This window comes from Microplitis mediator, chromosome 8 (genome assembly GCF_029852145.1).
Source record: "Microplitis mediator isolate UGA2020A chromosome 8, iyMicMedi2.1, whole genome shotgun sequence".
NCBI classification, from domain to species: Eukaryota; Metazoa; Arthropoda; class Insecta; order Hymenoptera; family Braconidae; genus Microplitis; species Microplitis mediator.
Genome location: NC_079976.1, coordinates 9,362,310 through 9,381,997, shown reverse-complemented (window position 1 = coordinate 9,381,997; position 19,688 = coordinate 9,362,310). Strand labels below are relative to the sequence as shown.

The following is a 19,688-nucleotide window of genomic DNA, read 5'->3' as shown; positions in this document are numbered from 1 at the left end:
ATTTTTACTGAGAATTCAAATGCCAACCCCTGGGTTTGAGTCTAAAGCCAACGCGCATGCGCACCAGCACTTCCCGCGAAATTCAAATTATTCAATAAAATAAAAAACGTAAGTTATTATTTATACTGATGATTAAACACTGGATAATTAAAAAAATTAATTTTCCTTTTGTTAAATGGGCCCATAAATAATCATATAAATAAATAAAAAAGTATATAAAAATATATAAAAACATGTCCTTAAAAAAAAGTCGATAAAAATACATTACATAAAAGATTAAAGGTCATTTTTTTAATTACTAATTTTAAAATGAATTCATCATCATTAATTATTTTGTCGAAAATTAAAAACTCCAATACTTCAAAAATTTGAATGATAATTTTTTTGAATTATTAATAAAACAAAAAATTTTTTTTCAATTTATAAATTTAAATATTGCGTTGAAAAATAAAGTAATTAATAGTAATTATAATAATTATTATAAATATTTAAATATGTACGTGTAAGAGCGATAGTAGCGCCGTGTGTTAATGTGAGTAAGAGTGAAAAAAAAAAATTCAATACAAGTAATGTCGGTGTAAGCAAACTGGACTTCAGACGCTTGGAGGTACTGTTAATGTAAAGGTCATCAATTTACTTAAAAAATAATGGAGGTAATTATAAATATATTCATTTACTTGTAATTACTCAAATAAGTTTTTATGAATAAAAATTTCTTTCGTTGATTTTAATTTAAAAAAAAGAAATAATAATAAAAAATTTGTAACTTTTTTTATTCAGATTGAAATTTTGCATTCAAAAACATCAAATGTTATTACAACAGTGAGAGTAAGTGATAGCACAACAATATTAGAAATAAAAACTGAGTTGAATAGACAGAAAAAAGGGCCATATGTGGAGAGACAAAGTTTGAGGGCTGAAGCCAAAGGGAAATCACTTGCCGACAGCGAGACTATCAAATCTTTGGGTCTGAAGGGTAACAAATTGTACTATAAGGACCTGGGACCTCAGATTGGATGGAAAACTGTATTCCTTGTTGAATATGGTGGCCCTTTAATTGTTTATCTATGGGTTTACTCAAGGCCTTGGTTATTTTATGGAAATGCCCAGTCGGAGATGCATCAGGTCGTTCAGTAAGTTTTTTATTCATGGAATTTTAATGGAAAGGAGGGGAAATGGGTAAACTGTTAAGATTGGAGATTATTATATTTTCTATGGAAAAGGTCCCGTTAGATTTTTATGAGGGTCAGTAGTCTAAGATATTACGTGGATCAAAATTTAAAATAATAGTTTTGTTATCTGGTAATTAATTTGTTTATATCTGGTAAACTAGTAGAGATATGATAAAAATATATGGGACCATAATTATAGAGAATTAAATTTCTTATAGGAAAAATCTGATTGAAATTTATCGTATCTTTAATAATTTACGAGTTAATCATAAATATAAAAAAATCAAAGTGATAAATTTTAGGGAAATTATTAAAATCTATTGGATATTTTAAAAACTACTGGAAATATGATAAAAATGTATGGGAACAAAATTATAGAGAATAAAATTTCCTATAAAAAAGTTGTCATTGACTTTTGTCGTAACTTTGTTGAATGATGATATATTTAATGAAGTTGCTAAAATAATCGCTCATAAATATTAATATAAATAAAATAAATATTTATGACTATTTGATTAATTTATTTTTTTGTTGGTCTATTTAGTTGGGCAGCGATATGTTGGACAATACATTACGCTAAACGTATATACGAAACATTATTCGTACATCGATTTAGTCATGCAACGATGCCATTGAGAAATTTATTCAAAAATTGCTCGTATTATTGGCTATTCACGATGTACGTTGCTTATCATGTTAATCATCCATTGTACACGCCACCAGACAGTCTTTGCTCTATCATTGGATTATTATTATTCACAATTTGCGAAATTGGTAATCTAAGTATTCATTTGGCATTGAGGAATCTACGACCTCCAGGTACTAATGTTAGGAAAATTCCCGTTGCAACTTCAAATCCATTTACGTCCTTATTCAACTTTGTTTCGTGTCCTAATTACACATACGAAATTGGAAGTTGGATTGGTTTTACTATTATGACTAAATGTCTTCCAGGTAATTAATGAAAACTAATTAAAAAAATTTTTTTACTGAGTTACACTTTTTTATTTAAATAAATTTTGACATAGGGTGACTGAGCCAGTAAATGAACACTTAACCAGTGAATGAACAGTCGTATTTTTCAGTATTATCATATAGAAAGATGCAACAAAATTAGAATTAAAGTCCTAAAAGTTGTCAATAAAACAGCAATTAAGTATTTTCTATGTCCTCCTCAGTCCCGAGGTTCATTTTGTTTGCTATTTGAATAATTTTTTATAAGTACACTTATAGACCTTTTAAGAAGCAAAAAACATATTTTATATTTTTTCTAATTCATACTTTTTAAAGCCATCTATTTTAAAGCTGTAGCCATAGTTATTTTTATGGTTCAGCAAACATTGGCTAGTTGCCAATGCTGGCAAAATTATCCTCTATACGGGACCTCAGGATCGAGGAGGATATGTAATTGTGATTAATATCTGAATGATGTAGGTAAAAATTAGATAATGTTCATTTACTGAAGGTGTTCATTCACTAGACCGATCATCCTATAAAAATTTGGCTCGATTCGATGTATCGAAATTACTACAATGGATTTATAAATATTTCGATTTAGGGCCAGATTTTTAAACCAGGTTTTATTTTTATCCGGATTGCAATTATTATTGCTGGTATATGTATATTGTTAATATATAGATATAATAGCAATATTAATTTAAACCCGGATAAAAAAAATCCTGGTTTAAAAAAATGGCTCTGAATGTATCAAAATTATCATAATCGATACATTGAACTTCTATGATACTAAAATTAGTCGATGTCTAATAATTTTTTTATTTTTTTAAAAGCGATACATTTAAAAAAATTGCACCTGGAGTTTTTTTAATTTTCTACATGTGCATATTTTTAGTTTATTTTTTTTGTAATTAATTTGTTGAAAAAAAAAAATCCAAAAATTGTTAATTGTCTGCTAACTTCAGGATCATGAATTTTTTAACTGAGAACTTTTTTTTTAAATCCATAAATACAATTTTTTATTCAATGAACCGAAATCATTAGAATCGATATCTCGAATTTTATTTAAGATAAATTTTTCAAATAGATTTTCCAAAATACGAAAAAAATTTATTGTCATGAATAAAAAAATGTTTTTTTTTTACAGCCGCATTTTTCATGATAGCTGGTGCTTATCAAATGACAATTTGGGCTCTAGGAAAACACCGGTTGTACAAAAAAGAATTTTCAAACTACCCAAAGAATCGTAAAGCCATAATTCCATTCCTCATATAAAAATCTCACATTGGTTATAATTTTTTAACTCAAACCCAAATCAATTAATAATTTATATTTAAAAAAAAATAATAAATTGGGTTATTGTTACGGAGCATTTATTTTCCATTAAAATAAAAAAATCTCTTAGAATAAAAAAAAAAAATTAAAAAAACACAAATTATCTAGCCGACTTCTTATAAACCTGTTTTTTAAGCGACTCCACCGTCCTTTCCAGTTGGTCCCTCTGTCTCTCGAACTCGCAAGCGACATCTTCATCCCCTTGGACCGTTTTCTTGGAATCTTCATCAACATACTTCTGGTAAAGCTCTTTAACAAACTTCCTCAGCATCTTCGGATCATGAACATCCACCGCATCAACCATATCCCTGCGAATCCTCTCCAGTAGTTTTGAAAGCTCCCTAACCTTCCTAGCTCTCAACTCTCCTTCTTTGGTCACTCCGGCGACTTTATCCTTCAACTCTAGGACTTGGATCTCGAGCATCCCATTCCTCTTGTGCATACTCACCAACTCGATCTCCATATCTCCAATTTTGAGCTTGAGTTCCTTAATTTCCTCGTCCCTCGGTTCGATCTGACCCTTCAGTTCCTTTATTTTATAGTTTAGCACAAATTTATACTTTTCTAGTTCATGATTAGTTCTCTGTAGCTCATTAACTTTCTTTTCCTTTTCCTGTATCGTCGAATCCCTTTCCCTGATTTCCGTTTTCAGATCAATGATGTCCTTCTCAAAATCCGCAATTATTTTTTGATAATGCACCAACTCACCTTTCAAATGCGTTACTTGCCCTTTAAGTTCATCAATATCTTTTTGCGAGGCCGCATATCGATTGCGCATCACTCCAGTTTCGCCTTTTAGCTTCAAATTACTCTGACGCTCTTCAAACAATTGGCTCTCATACTCTGTCCTGATACCAACAATCTCTCTATCAGCATCCAGTTCTATTTGTTCCTTAACCTCTTCATGTTCTCTAAGCGCATGCGCCATTTCTTCTTGCAGCTCCTCTAATTGTAGAGACTTGTCATAGATCTCCGCTTCAAGCTTTAGCGCCATCTGGTCACGTTCTTGTTCCAGTGTCTCGCGCAGCTTCGCTATTTTGGCTTCGTAGTCTAACCTCATTTCATTTTTCGCCTTCTCCAGAGCCTGATACTTATCATATTCGATAATTAGTTTATTATTGTAATCAATTTCCATATCTTGTCGTGATTTTTCATGATCAGCATTCATTTTCACTATTTCTACATTTATTTTGTTCAACTCATTCTGCCTGTCCTCTTTCAGCTGATCGATGCGAGCCAAAAGTTCCTGGACAGCGTCATAGTAACCAGAGTTCATTTCTCTAAGCTTTTCGTTATGTGCGATTTCAATCTGACGTAACTTGTAAGCATGCTCGGTCTCCAATTCTCTTAATCTGGTGTTCAATTCCTCAATAGTGCGAACCTTGTCTTGAAGATCTGTTTTACCGATTAAAACTTCGTTGGTGTAAGTAACAGCTTCTGGGCCGGCATTTTGTTTAAGCCGCCAGAAACACAAGCTGCCATCTTGAGCTGCAGAGATAACGACTTGCTCATGATGAGACACCGCGAGATCTGTTACGTCTGCGCAGTGAACATGGTAAGGAGTGAATACTATTGGATCTTGAAGAGGAGTCTTCATATAAAGAATAGAACCTCCTGGACAGGTAATAAAAGCTAGTGGATTTTGTTTTCCTATTAGCAAACTCATCATATTTGAGTTGAGATCAAATTCTCTTACAACGACACTGTCCCTAATCTCGCGGATCTTACGATCGGTAGCGATGCAGTAGATTGCAGCACCATCGAGACTCACTGCGACTCCATGGAGCTTAACATTCTTGATAATCGCTTCAGAAACTCTCAAGCCTGTGCTGATGTCCCAGACATAAATGGCACCTTCGTAGCCACACGTGACAAGCTTTAGGTCAGATTGGAACCAGACTAGCTCACGGATTATTCCCGTGTGCCCTTTTAGAACTAAATGCTGAGCAAATGTGACGGTAGTATAAATCTCAATGACGTTCCCATTAACTGCCGCGAACAAATGGCCTCCGTGACTAAAGCTTACGGTCTGGCAGATTCGGATCGCGAATTCCCGCGTGGGTTGCAGGTCGTCAATTAGGATTGTCATGAATCTCAGCTTGTCCGTGAATCCTATCAAGCAGAATAGACCTACTGGGTGCAACGACACCGAGAAGATGTCTTCTGAATACTGTTTCATCATGACAAGGTTCTCAGATTCGTAGTCCCATAGTCTGACGCTCCTGTCAGTGGACCCACAGGTCATGAAAACAGATTTCCAGGCACACATCGCTATTTTAGTGATCGCGCCTTGATGCAATGCTTGGCCCATTATCTTGAGTTCTTTTTCCATTTCCATAGAATCATCATTGAGACAAACGTGAAATAGTTGAGACCATCCGGTCGTCACTATTAGCTGATCGTGGCTAGGGTTTATGTTTACGGAGTTTATTTGATAAAAATCCGAGTCCGGGATAGTCGAAACCTGGGTCGGTACCCGAAAAATATGTTTCTTTAGATACTTGTGCTGGCCTTCACGTTCAAAAACCACAATCGTGCGGCTACCCCACCCGAAAGCAAACCCTTTGGGAAAAGAAACCAAGCACCGTATTTCTTCGGGCCATGATGCTGATTCCGGAGTCGGCATAATCACAAATTCATCTCTAGTTTTTAAATTAATGACCGCAGTATCCCTCACATTGAAAATAGCCTTCAATTCCCCATTGTCCAAGTAGAAAAGTCTGCCGTCTCGCGTTCCCGCCAACAAGCGGTCACTATTCAGCCAAACGACTGAACTTATCAGCAAATTATCTGCTTTCGCGAATCCGTAGGGCCGCCATACGGTTTCAGATACCGTCAGCAACTTGAATGTGTGCGGACCTGCAACAGCGACGATTCCAACATCCCCAGGATTGCAGGTAATAAGATTTATCATAGAATCTGAATCAGGGCTTGGCAGTTTTATTGATGACTCAACTTTACCTTTCTCCCAAAGGTAGTAGAGCATCGTAGAATCTGGCTCGCCCGTAATGGCCGCCAAGTATCGGTTGTCGTAACTAAAAGAAACGCACGAGAATTTGGTCACTCCTGGACAATCATAAGGAATAACCAAAGATTTTTTGCGTTTCAGTTGATTCAGGTCGTAGATTGATATCGTAGGTTTGTCTCCTGCTTCACAAAGAGCGACATATTTTCTACAAACATAACCTTCAATTAACAAGATGGCTACTAATCTAAGCGACCCTACCTAACCTAGACTTTAAATTTAATGCAAGCCGATTTGTAGACAGGCTCAATCGGAATTTATATTAAAGAAGACCTACTTGTTAGGTGTTATTGCGATTATATTTATGTGATGCTTGTCGGATAAATGAAGAAGACGTTGTCTATGTTGATTAAAATTATGAATTGCCAAGGCATTGCCGACCGGATATAAAATATCGTTATCCGTTATGAAATGGGCATTCCCTTGAACGTCGGTTTTTAAACCGTACAATACTTTTGTTAGCAATTCTGGCGACTGTAATGACATTTTGAAGCCTAACACTTTGAATATGTGTATACATGAACTATTTATTTTGCTTAGCAACCAATTTTATAGATTATCACTTGGGTAGAGTTGAGTCAATTTTATTTAAAGAATTAAAAGGTTAAATGAAAATTGAAATGGAGGATATAGAATATGATGATAAAGTTTTGGGAGTAAAAATAAGCAAAAATGGAACTTTGAAAAAAGATTTTTTGGAATTTTTGTATCCTTTTGGTTGATGCATTGAGGTTACGGCTTTTTAAAAAAGTAAATTATTTTTCTTGATGAACAAAATAGTTATTCGTATGGGTATAACTGTCGGAGATATTTTAATATTTGTGTGGCTGACCCGGATACAGTTATTTTTGCATCAGGATGTTGGGTTAATATTTTTGATGTCAAGAGTGGGGAGCTCAGATTCCGGAGATGTTGTTACGAAGGAATTGGACATATTGCCGTAGGTATTTTTTTTTTTTTTATGAAGTATCGGTATTTGTCATTTGATTTAAAGTTTAAGTGCCCACAAGACTACATTTCTTTTGTAAATTTTTCTCTCATCACAACAGTGATGTTATAAAAATATTATTAAATTACAGAAAAATCCAACGAAACCACATATCGCAATAGCAGAAACTGGAACTAACCCCCCAATAATAATATACTCATATCCAAATTTTGAAATTATCACAAAACTTCTCAATGGGACTATGAAAAAATTTTCCCATCTTTCGTACAATTCCAATGGGGATTTACTAGTGTCTCAAGGTGGCGAGCCCGATTACTCGCTAATAATATGGGACTGGGCCTCATCAAAAATAAAATTACGTTGCCAATCACACAACTCAGAAGTTTACAATGTCGTATTTTCGTCATTTATGCCAGAAAATTTAGTGACCTCCGGTTCTGGTCACATCAAATTTTGGAAAATGGTTGACACCTTCACAGGATTAAAATTGCAAGGTTCATTAGGACGATTTGGTAGCACAGAAAGCTGCGATATCATAGGAATTTTTTGTATGCCTGATGGCAAAGTTGTTTCGGGCTGCGAGTGGGGAAATATTTTACTATGGACGCAGAGTTTGATTTCGTTGGAAGTCAGAAGAAAAAATAAAAAACCGTGTCATGATAACATGATAACACAATTTGAATTCAATAACGGCGAATTAATGTCAATAGGTAATAAAATATCAAAATTTGATTAAACTGAAATGGCTAAAAAAATATTGTTAAACAGGAATGGACGGCTGGATTAAAATTTGGTACTACGATAGCATTGATAATGCACAACCATCAGAAGAAAATCCTTATATTGAAATAGAACCGATCTATGAATTTAGAATTTTTGAACAATTTAATAATAATATTAATTTCGATTCAATGCTGATGTGTATTAAAAAAAAAATTAACGATTTTGAAGATACTTTTTGGTACGGGCAAGTACGTTTGAGTTTTCAAAACTATTATCATTATTTTTATTGATAGTTTTTAGCAATTTTAATTATCGATCATTCTTTGGATATTATCCTAAAAATATTAGTAAATGCAGGGTCCAATTTTTCCTGAAAGTAGGATCAAAAAATGATTTTTACGCTCAAAAGCGGAGTTTAAATTTTTTTCCACCGAACCAAGGGTCTGCTCGATTAAAAAGTCACCAGTTCATTCGTCGGGAAATTTCCCACAAATATCGATCGATTTAAAGTCATAAAAAAAAATTGGCTAAGACCTTAACGTCTATTTAATTTTTTCGAAAGTTAAAAAACCGGTAGCTTTGCGTAAAAATCGTTTAATATTAGAGAATATCAAAGTTTTTATCAATTTTCAAATACTCGAGGCTTAAAACTCTGACTATCAAACGAAATACTTTTTACTATTAACTAAATTATTAATCCCATTCACCAAGGATGGCAATGGCGGATTATGGTTAATAGATCTCTCGACACTTAACCCACCGACACGGCCTCAAAAATTATTAACCTGCCACGCAAGTGCGATTGCCGACATCGCAACAAGCACATGGTCAAATTTACTCGCGTCTTGCGGCGATAGCCGGCTCAATATTCATGATTACTTGAAAAAAAAATTAATAATCACTTATAAATTTAATGATTCTTGTACTCAAGTCATCTGGGTACCCTGCTCAGTAAGTCAACTTAGAAATGGATCAACTAATCTACAATTAATCGCTTAATAAAATGAATGAGAAAATTTTTTTTTCAGATTGACCCGACGGGCTCAACTCTAATTTGCTCATTCACAAGCGGAATTATTCGTATTCTTGTGATTAATTTTAATGAATTAATTAATGAGTCTGATACTATTAGTAACAATAATGTATATTTAACACAAATAATCAAACCGCACACAAAAAAAATAACAACCATGTCAATGAATCCTTCAAAAAGGTGACCAAAAAGTTTTGTAAATTAATAAATTTAATTAATTGATAATAAGAAAATAAATTACAGATTACTAGTGACCGGAAGTAAAGACTTAACAATATTTATATTTCATATAAATAATGATAAATTATTTGAATTAGTTGCTATTGGTTACATTAATTTGCCAGCGGTTATAAATTGCGTGAATTGGAATCCAGAATTTGTAAGCTCAGATGGGGAATTAATTAAGTGATTAACTGACTCTAATTAGTGGGTTATAATTAATTTGATATTTAGGATGGAATGATTTTGTTGGGATGCATGAACGGATATTTTGTTGAAATAAAATTACCGGAAACGAGACCGGTTTATACAAAAATAAGTTACGAGTTAGTGGAATGCAAATTTCGAACTTTTAAAATTGAGATTAAAAACAGAGAAATAAAAATTGAAAATAATGAAAATAATGAGCAACAATATAAATCAGAAAAAATTATTTCAGATTCAGGTAAATTTTTAAGAAGAAGAAATTTTAATATCAAATTTTTTAATACAAAATTTGTATTTAATAAAAGTCAATTTTTTTTTTAAATAGATTTGAATTTTTTACAGAATTAAATTCCGGAAAATTTTGTTTATTTTAATGTCAACTAAATTTTCATGGAAAAATTATTTTTTAAATAAAAAATTAATTAATTGTTTTTAAATTTTGTAGGTGATATTTATAAAATACCTGATATAATAACCATTAATTATATGGATGATAAAATATGGTTAACGATGAGTGACGATGGTAAAGGATTTATTTATGAATTGATTTTACCAAAAGATGAAGAGTTTGAACAAATAATTTACGTGCAACCGGAAAGAGTTATAAAAATATTTGAAGACGAAAATGAAGAAGTATATAGTTGGTTTTTTTAGTAAGTTTAATTTATTTAAATTTAAATATTTTAATGAATAAACGAAATAAACTTGAGGAATGCCATGACTTTATTATGAAAAACTAAATTAAATATAAAATCAAAGCTTAGATTAAATTTCTATAACTCTCGATTCAATTTCTGGCGGAATGCCAAAATTAATTTTTTTTGTCCCAATTCAAAAATTTTTAATTGAAAAAAATTAAACACACATTAGTACAATAATTAAAAAATATAATAAATGTCATAAATTACTTAAATCTCATACTAAAAATGTTGAAAATAAAAATTTGTATTCCCACCAATTTATTGGAAATTTAAAATTTATTTTATAGTGACGAGTATTTAATCCTAGGCCTTGAAAGTGGAAAATTAAAAATCTGTCATTTGAACAAAAATGATCCCACAAATTTATCCGACTACTGGCTTCTGCCCATCCACGAAAATTCAAACGGTCAAATAACAAAAATTTTATTAAGCTACGATAAAAAAATGTTATTTACTTCCGGCTGTGATGGGAATATTTTTTCGTTTGTTATTAACAATGATAATTTATTAGACAAAAAAATTAATTTTGAAAAAGCTCAAAAATTAATTACGACCGTGAGTTAATTTTTTGTCAAATATATAAATTATATAATTAATTATTTGATTGATGAATTTATTATTGAAAGCAGCCAAAAATAGTAGAAGATATTGAAGATAATTATCCAAGTTTAGAAGAAGTTATAAAAAAAAAAGAACAAGACCGAGTTTTAAATGAAGCAAAAAAACGCAAACAAGAGACTTTAGAAATTTTAGAACGTCTTAGAAATAATTATTGTCAAATTATTATTAAAAATAATGAGTTAGTAAAATCCCAGCAGCTGACTCAAGATGAACTTGAACTCGACCCGCGAATTACAGAGGATTTAAATAGAGAATTAAAAGAAAAATTGGATTCTGTTTATAAAAAATATGAATTCGATCTCGAGAAAAGTAAACTAGGTTTGAAAAAATTGATGGATTTTTTTATTAAACCTATTACTTGTGTACCTTTTGCTGTATGCAGAATTTTGTGGGTTTATTTTTTTTTTATTTAATTAGTTAAGTAATTTAATTTCTGAATATTTCTTCAATTTATTGCAGGAAATCTGATTCGATGGTTCACTCACTGAGAGAAAGAAAATTAGCTGATGATTTTAATGAAACTTATGACAGTATCGTAAAACAAAGCGAAGAAAGAAAAATCAATATCAGGTAACTTTTGTTCATTTTTCATATCTTTGATAATTATACTCAAAAATAAAAAGGATATTAGAGTTGGCGAGATGATTTCTTTGAGAATGAGTACCCACATCACTATGGTTGGAAAAAAAATTTTGAAGAAACGAAAAAGTTTCAAAATTTGAAATTTTTTTTAAATAGTCTTTAAAGATTTAATTATTCAATTTCCTTTGGAATGAGTACCCACATCAGTAGAATTAAAAAAAAATTTTTTAATTTAAAAATTTTGAATTTCTTTTTTTTTTATACTGTTCAAAGGGTAAATTATCTAATTTTCTTTGGAATAAGTACCCACACAAATATATTTTAATTGTAAAATAAAAATAATTAATTCATTTGTAATAAAAAAATTAACTGATTAAAATAAATTTTACATGCACACAGAAATAAAAATGATAAAGTGGAATTACAGTATGTAATTAATAAAATTTTCTTTTATGATTAGTAAAACTATCAATTGAAAAGATTAATTTTATTTAAAAAATTTACAGGACAGAAAATATTGAATTGAATGACGAATTAATTGAAGATGGAGAAGAAATAAAAATAGAAGGCGTTGAAAGTTTTTTAAAAGGACTGAATCCTGATACAGTACAATATAAATTAGGCGCACAGATTAATCAGATGTTAAAAAAATATCGCGAGAGAAAAGCGCGAAATGCTCAACGTGCTCAAGAAGTTTTTATTTTTATTTAAATTTTAATATCTACCTTGAAAAAAAGAAACCGTATTTATTATTGAAGGTTAATTAATTTATTAATTTTTAGTGGAAACTAATGGAGGCCAGTAAACCAGATACGAATGCTGATAATGAAGAGGATGTTAAAGCTGTTGAAGAAGCCAAAAAAACAATCGGCGATTATAAATTAAAAATTTCAAATAATTATAATTATAATGAAAATTTTAAAGTTAGTCGGGACACTACTATAAGTAAACATAAACAACTTCTAGATTGTAGGAAAAAGGTCCTATAAATTTTTATTTTAAATTTGAAAAATAAAAAAAAATGATTGCACACTCTAAGGGGGAACACTAGTCTGACTGCCCGAAAAAAGATGATTTTCGGGAATTTTTTTAAAGAAAACTACGGCATGGAATATTTTAATGTTTTAAGGATATATTAGTGGATATATAATGAATATGTTTACCTGAAGATCAGAACGTTTTTCGCACAACGAAAATAAAAAAATGAATGTAATTTGACTGCTTAAGGGGTAGGTCTGGAGATTGGGGGTGGTCTAAGATTTTCAGCTGACATATCAGCATCTATGTGTGAAAAATGTCGAAAATTTATTCATACAGTTGATTTTTTCCATCCAAATTTTTTTTTTTCATTGCGCGAAAAACGTTCTTATCTTCAGGTACATATGAACACAAGATAAAATTTTTGAACCAAAAAATTCAAAATCCAGCGAGTTATTCACAATCTCTTAACGCTAAAAAAAAAAAAAGTTCCCCCACTGCTGCAGTGATAGCGACCTTCACAGTGCATGAAATCAAAAAAAACAAAAAGTTTATTAAACTAAAAAGTATTTCCCGTACCATGACCCTCGGGCTAAGAAAAAATTTAAATTTAACAAAATGGTATTTTTAAAATAAAATTCAGATTTTGCGCGAAAATTTGATGATTTTTGGCCTGGCAAAATTACATTTTCGATTCGTTCGGAAAACTGGATGTTCATAGTACGTAGAAACATATATGAAAGAAACTGCGATTCAAATCAAATCGATCGGATTATTTATGTTCGAGTTATAACTGCAGCAATTTTTAAAAATGTATTTTCGAGAACCGATAAACGGCTGCTCTTCAGGTGGCTGTAACTCAGAAAAACTAATCGAGATATACACTTTAAATTTTAGTATGGTATTTTTGAAGCTATAGACTATCGAAATATGCAAAATAATAAAATTTGATTTTTTCAAAATTTCACACTAGCGTTCCCCCTTAAACGGCTTAATTTATTTTGAAAATTTTATTTTTATCAAAATATATTGATGTGGGTACTCGTTCCAGTGTAAATTTGACTATTGACATATTGAAAGTATAATTTTATCGAATTTTTAAAATTGGAATTTATTATTAAATTTTGATCTTTTAGTCAAAATGTACTGATGTGGGTACTCATCCCTCTGGAAATTTAATAATCCGTCCAATAATTTAATTATTTTTCTTCAAAAAATTATTTTTTACTCTTAACCGCTTTAAGTGCACACCGAGCTTTTAAATTTTGCTTATTTATTTTCAATAAAATGAAGGAGATTAATAATTTACAGGCTCATTTACTGCGCGAGAGCTTCAATGAACGTCTGAAAAATATCCGTAGCAAAAAAATGGAACTACAAAATGAAGTTGTCGGACTAATAGATAAACTAAAATTTATTCATACAGAAATACCAGAAAAATATATAAAACCCCTGCCTTCTTTATTAGAAATAAATTATGACATTGAATTTCCAGAAAGAAATTTAGAAGTAAGTTTCGTAATTAACATTAATTAGTCAGCTAATTAATTTATTAATTGTTCGTTTAGTTGGAAAAATATAAATCATTGTCAGAAAAATTCAATGAGTCTCGTAATAAACAATACAGTAAATCTTCAACTGAATCGCAAGCCCAAGAATTTAAACTGAATAAAAAATTATATGATGACGAATACGAAATTCTGTTATTAAATGAAAAAATAGTAAACAACCAACTAAATATGTTTGATCCAGAGTTAGAAAATAATGTGATAAAAAAATCAAAATTGGAAATAAAAATTCCGATGGAAAAAATGGAAGAAATGAAAAATTTTGAAGATCGTGAGCTGACTGCGTGGGAACAGGAGATGAAATTAGCACGCGTTGCTAAAAAAATCTATGAGCAAGACTGTATTATTAATTATATTAATAATAGTTATAGGAATATTGATTTGGATCTGGATAAATTGGAACAAGAAAGACTAGAAATCAAAGCGGATTCTATTTATTCAGAACTCTACCAGCTAACTTTACACCAGGAGTTAATTATTCTGAAAGATTTCGAAGAGAAAGAAAATTTACTGATTTCCAAAGTCGATGATCATACTTATCAACGTGATGCTATTAAACAAAAGGTTTTTTGTTTTTATTCAGTTGAATTTTTGATTAATTAGAATTCTGAGGATCTGTTAAAATTTTTTTGGAGTGATTAATAATTACTCCAAGGACATGTTATCCATCAAATATGTATTTATATATGACCATTTTACGCAGAATCCAACGATCTCTCCAGTCCAATATTTTTTTTTTTTTAGTAAATTTTTTTTTTTGTAGCCTAAGTATCAATTAACCAAAAAATGTAATAGCTCCCAATTTTTCAGTAATTGATTAATTATTTTTTCAAGAATATCCTCGGACAAATGTCCTTTTGTATAGGATGGTCATTTGACTCAGAATTTAATTATCTATAAGCCTCGACTATTAATTTTAATATAAAAAAATTTTTTTGATATCCCGATTGTCGATTAACCAAAAAAATTCCAAGTTTTTATTTTTCAGTAATTGATAAACATTTTTTTTAATGATATCCTTTTTTACAAATGTCCTTTAATATGTGATCATATTATGCAGAGTATAATGCTCTAAAATACCCACTAGTTTACTATCCTAAAAAAAAATTTCTACAGCTCTACTTATTAATTGAAGTTAAGAAAAACGAAAATTTCGTAAGTTATTAACTAATTAAGAATTTAAATGTTTAGATACAAAAATTAAGCAACAATATCGACATTAAAAATAAAGAAATATCTAAAATAACAGATAAGATAAAAGAATTAAATAAACAATTTATAAATATGACAAGTGAAAATAAATTTTCCGAGTATTTAAAAAAAATTTACCGAAAAAAATTCAAATTTACCCGAATAACTGACGGTAATGAGATCTTTTACTTCATTATATATCTCTTTATTAATTAAATACTTTAGTTATAAATATAAAATAATTTTCAGAATCATCGGAATCTTCGACAAGTGAATCGAGTTCCGATGAAGATAATCAACTCAGTACCGAAGACGAAAATTTTGACTATTTAAATTTGGACGAAAATACATGCCCTATAGGCTGCGATGAAGAATTATATAAATTGTCATTTTCTATGCGCACAAAACGGCACAAATTTGAAAACCAAATGCGAGATGACCAGAAAATCCTTGAAGATTTACGAAAACAATTGGACCAGAACAAGAAAAAGTTAAAAATCATTGAAAGTAATTTAAATTTGAGCGAACGTGAGCTACAAGACTACATGGTAATAACATTATTTACTTTTTGATTAAGTAGTTTTTAATTGAAATCAATTAAAAATTGTTTATTTTGATAACCAGGAATCGGGACCGAAATCTCAGAAACTTATGTATCGATTTAAACAATTTTATTTTTTAAAATAAAGAGAAAAAATTTCTCTAGATAGAGGGTGCATTTCGAAATGCGCTGCGAGCAGCTGTAGCGTAGCGCATCTCGAAATGTAACCTTATTAATTATTCTTATTACTTGCGTGGTAAATTTAAATATTTGAAAAATAAATTATTTGAAATTGGAAAAAACTAAAAATTGTACGTCAAAATAAAATGGCGGCAAAATATGATAGAAAAATTTAAAATATTAGTAAAAAAGAAAAAAAAACACGCAAATGTTTCGCGCAAAAATCGTGCTGCTATTACGCTGCATTTGCACGGTCTGCTGCTGAGCTGCAGCGCATTTCGGAATGCACCCAGAATATTTAAAAAATTGATCAATTTAATATATTTTATATATTTTCAGAACGATGGGATACAAAAAAATCCAAATTTTTTAAATTAGGTTCTGATAAAAAATTAAAAAAAAAAGAGCAAATAAATTTTTTTTAATAATTTGAAGGCCTGAGTAAAATAAAAAAATATTTATAAATATAGATCTACAAATACATGGAGTAATCGGGTACTAGTCCCTGATTGGGTATTAAGTTTTTTACCTTATCTAGATTGAAGTCTAATTTATAATTTGAAAAAAAAATTGAAAAAATCGGACGATAACTTTCTGAGATATCAGTACCGATAGATGGAAAAATTAAGTTTTGATAAATATAAATTTTATTTCCAGCGAGAAAAACAAAAAAAATTAAATGAAATTGATGTTACGGTTATTTTGAAATTACATCAATTGCAGCATATCGACAATGACAGTTTAGTAAAGATAAGTGACTGTGTTGTGTTCGATAGAACACAACTATCGCGACTGTACACGCGAGTCGGGGAATTGCAACAAGAAACTACAGATCAAAAAATAAAACACAAGTAATTATTTCATTATTTATTAAAAAAGACTAAGGACAGGAGTAAAATGGGCCCTGATTTTTTTTCAATTTTACAGTTTAACCGACACGGGGCTATAATTGGGTGGTCTTAGATCAGATAAACATGAAGTTTTAAAGTTTTGAAATCGGAATTCTGATAAAAGTATTGAATTTACATAAAAAATCACTGATATCTTTTTTTAAGAGAATTAAATTTCCTACAAAATTATCTTAACTTTAAAAAAAAATTTTTATAGGAATTGTCTTTTTTTTTTTAAATTTGGAAAAAAACAAATTTTAATTGCCCATTTTGCCTCAAATAGTTTTTTTTTTATTAATGACACATTTTAATTTGAAATTAACTATTTGATCACTGAAAAATAAAAGTAGTAAACAAGAAACAAACATCAAAGATTACTCTTTTTTAGTTGGTCGATTTTGCCCCGTTAAAAAAAATAATCCATGATTTTTTTTTTTTTTAAGAAAAAATCGCCAGCACTTGCATCGAGTAGAAATAGACTGCGATTATATGGAAAGCGAAATAAAACGTTTAAAAGAAGAAATAAAAAAAGAGATGATTCAAAAATTCGGAAAAGAAATTTCACTGACTTCATTGTATGAAGCGGTACTGAGGCGAATGATTTATAATATCAAAGCTGATATAAAAGAGATGATAAAGTCATACGACAAAGAAATTAATGGTGATTTAAAATAAAAGAGTTAATTTTTAAAATCATTAAATAATTCTTTTTTTAAACTGGAGTTTTTTTTAGAGGCGAAAAAAAAATATAGAGAGCAAGTATTAGTTTTAGAGAATTTGATTCGAGATAATACTGAAAAATTGGGTTTAATGACTGCATTGGAAGAGGAGCAGCGGAAATTGAGAAAAATATTAAAACATAACCCGGAAGATGAAGTAATCGATTATTATAATTGAAATATCATTAACTCAGTAACTATCAGAGATAATCAGATCTCATTGGAGGTTATTGGAATGAAAATTTAATGTCCTACAATTTTAACCTGATTGAAAACTCTTCCAGGATCATTGGTTTAAAAGATACTGCCGTTCAAACAGTTGTATATTTTTTACTACTCTGCAAGTCGGCATAATGACTTGTAAACTACGGTGACTACTAAGCTATCGATCCTACAAAATTTAATTAGATCAAAATTTTAGCCACTTAAATTTCCTATTTAATGACTTCCCGTGATGTCGAAGTATTTCTAATAGTCCCTGAGATGACATTTAATTAGTATTATTAATTATTTTTCTGTGTAATTTATTTTCAAGACTTGAAAATTACTATAACTATTAAACTATTGATCATACAAAATCTTTAAATTAGACAAAAATTAAAGCTAATTAAATTTCCTATCGAATGGAACCTTAATTATCTAACTGTCTCATTTATTCCCCATAATATCGTAACTCAAACTCTATTTTCTTTAATCCTCTATTCACTTTTCTACAAAGCACTTGAACTTTTTCCACTCGTGTCCTTATTCTCAATTGACTTATACTCAAAAAATCCCTCGGGAAAGACACTGTAGCAGATCAAATTTCCTATCCAATGACCTCCCATGATGTCTAATTATCTTAAATAGTCATTACGTTAATTACATTCGCGCTCTTTTTAAATTTCCCTTGAGACAAAATGAACAAAAAAAAATTTTTAAATTAATTGATTGCAGGAAAAAATAAAAAAAGTTGAAAAAGAGTATCAAGAAGAATTAGCAAAACTTGAGAAAATTTTAAAAACCCAACGGCAACAAAAAGAATTATTTCGTAATGAAATAAGAAATTTGCGTTTGAAATCTCGCCCTTTACCGCCAGTTTATCAGCGCAAGTTTACAAAAGTTCTCAGTCTAGATGAAGATTTCAAATTAAGAGAAGACTTTAATTCTCTAGAATTTAATAATGAGGCTGGAATTAAAGATAAAAATAATTATCAAGACAACGACTTAATTTCAATCGAATCCGACGAAATAAACACTGAGGTAAATTTTTTTTTTAATTTTAATTTTAGAAAAAAAAAATTTCTTTTTTTTTGTTTTCAGATAAAAAAATTTTTAAATAAAATTTATAGAGAAGAAAATTACAAAGAATCATTAGAAGAATTACTGAGTAATTTAAAAATAAATAAAAATATCGTAGTAATTAAAAAAATAAATAAGTTAATAAAATTAAATATTACTGATGGAAAAAAATATCAACTGATAAATAAATATATAGAGGAAATCATATTGAGGTATAAAAAAATTTTTTAAATTTTATTTTTTACTAAAAAAAAATATTAATTTTAAAAAAATAGATTGGAGTCGGAGTTAGAAAGTGCAGAGTCAAATTTATCATTGAATTGGGACGTGAAGCCTAAGATCGATGAATTGCTGTCGAGCATGGCAATAAAAAGGGATTCAATTACTTTAATTAGTCTGATAAATTATTTGAGGGAAGAAGATTCTGTTGAGAAGGCTGTTGATTATTTGGTAAATAAATTGTCCAGTACTGACTCTGATGTCACTATGGCGTTACGAGATTATGCTAGCAAGATGTTGAGTGAAATAAAAATAAATATCGAGGCTTCACAGAGAAATTTTGAGTATGAGTCAGATGATAATGAGGAGGCGAGTGAAAAAAATTCAAGTGATTAGTAGAGAAGTGAATACAGGTTTGGACTAAAAATAGAGTTTGAGCTGCGATATCATGGGGAATAAATGAGATAATTAGATGATTAATAGTAAAAAAAATATATAACTGTTTAAACGGCAGTTTCTTCTGCGCTAGATCGAATCATCTCCACTAGTGCCCATAGAAGTTCAAGAACAAACAAAAAAAAAATTTTCATCCTAAAT

The 19,688-nt window shown here is 29.9% G+C and overlaps 3 protein-coding genes across 4 annotated transcripts; 2 read left to right on the top strand and 1 right to left on the bottom strand.

Annotated features, from left to right (window-relative positions):
* The first annotated feature begins 493 nt into the window (after positions 1 to 493).
* LOC130673480 (very-long-chain enoyl-CoA reductase) lies at positions 494 to 3,565 on the top strand. Its single transcript, XM_057478499.1, has 4 exons — positions 494 to 653; positions 781 to 1,133; positions 1,717 to 2,126; positions 3,277 to 3,565. The coding sequence occupies exons 1-4, from the start codon at positions 648 to 650 to the stop codon at positions 3,402 to 3,404; spliced, it is 897 nt and encodes a 298-aa protein (XP_057334482.1). The 5' UTR covers positions 494 to 647; the 3' UTR covers positions 3,405 to 3,565.
* Positions 3,419 to 6,996, bottom strand: LOC130673476 (cilia- and flagella-associated protein 57-like). The gene is made up of 2 exons (XM_057478495.1): positions 6,767 to 6,996; positions 3,419 to 6,637 (listed from the first exon to the last, which is right to left on the bottom strand). The coding sequence occupies exons 1-2, from the start codon at positions 6,973 to 6,975 to the stop codon at positions 3,565 to 3,567; spliced, it is 3,282 nt and encodes a 1,093-aa protein (XP_057334478.1). The 5' UTR covers positions 6,976 to 6,996; the 3' UTR covers positions 3,419 to 3,564.
* Positions 6,931 to 19,672, top strand: LOC130673475 (cilia- and flagella-associated protein 44). 2 transcript variants are annotated; one of them, XM_057478493.1, is made up of 25 exons: positions 6,931 to 7,195; positions 7,270 to 7,429; positions 7,569 to 8,148; positions 8,207 to 8,409; positions 8,873 to 9,112; positions 9,190 to 9,374; positions 9,438 to 9,573; positions 9,648 to 9,858; positions 10,066 to 10,273; positions 10,609 to 10,876; positions 10,951 to 11,330; positions 11,402 to 11,512; positions 11,924 to 11,950; positions 12,031 to 12,217; positions 12,307 to 12,504; positions 13,814 to 14,011; positions 14,071 to 14,634; positions 15,262 to 15,433; positions 15,511 to 15,809; positions 16,640 to 16,833; positions 17,316 to 17,533; positions 17,606 to 17,748; positions 18,528 to 18,833; positions 18,894 to 19,084; positions 19,148 to 19,672. In XM_057478493.1, exons 1-25 carry the CDS (start codon positions 7,098 to 7,100, stop codon positions 19,485 to 19,487), a joined length of 5,817 nt encoding a protein of 1,938 aa, XP_057334476.1. In that variant the 5' UTR covers positions 6,931 to 7,097; the 3' UTR covers positions 19,488 to 19,672. The 2 variants fall into 2 exon arrangements, with proteins under 2 accessions (XP_057334476.1, XP_057334477.1); XM_057478494.1 differs by lacking the exon at positions 11,924 to 11,950.
* Positions 19,673 to 19,688: the final 16 nt, after the last annotated feature.

What these genes read in the sequence shown, in the direction of transcription:
- LOC130673480 (XM_057478499.1), top strand. An exon ending in GAGATGCATCAGGTCGTTCA is followed by an intron (nt 1,134 to 1,716) that starts GTAAGTTTTTTA and finishes TGGTCTATTTAG; the next exon opens with TTGGGCAGCGATATGTTGGA. An exon ending in TATGACTAAATGTCTTCCAG is followed by an intron (nt 2,127 to 3,276) that starts GTAATTAATGAA and finishes TTTTTTTTACAG; the next exon opens with CCGCATTTTTCATGATAGCT.
- LOC130673476 (XM_057478495.1), bottom strand. Translation starts at nt 6,975, where the DNA reads ATGTCATTACAGTCGCCAGAATTGCTAACAAAAGTATTGTACGGTTTA. An exon ending in ATCGCAATAACACCTAACAA is followed by an intron (nt 6,638 to 6,766) that starts GTAGGTCTTCTT and finishes TTATGTTTGTAG; the next exon opens with AAAATATGTCGCTCTTTGTG.
- LOC130673475 (XM_057478493.1), top strand. Translation starts at nt 7,098, where the DNA reads ATGAAAATTGAAATGGAGGATATAGAATATGATGATAAAGTTTTGGGA. An exon ending in GTATATAGTTGGTTTTTTTA is followed by an intron (nt 10,274 to 10,608) that starts GTAAGTTTAATT and finishes TTTATTTTATAG; the next exon opens with TGACGAGTATTTAATCCTAG. An exon ending in ATAGAGGAAATCATATTGAG is followed by an intron (nt 19,085 to 19,147) that starts GTATAAAAAAAT and finishes TTAAAAAAATAG; the next exon opens with ATTGGAGTCGGAGTTAGAAA.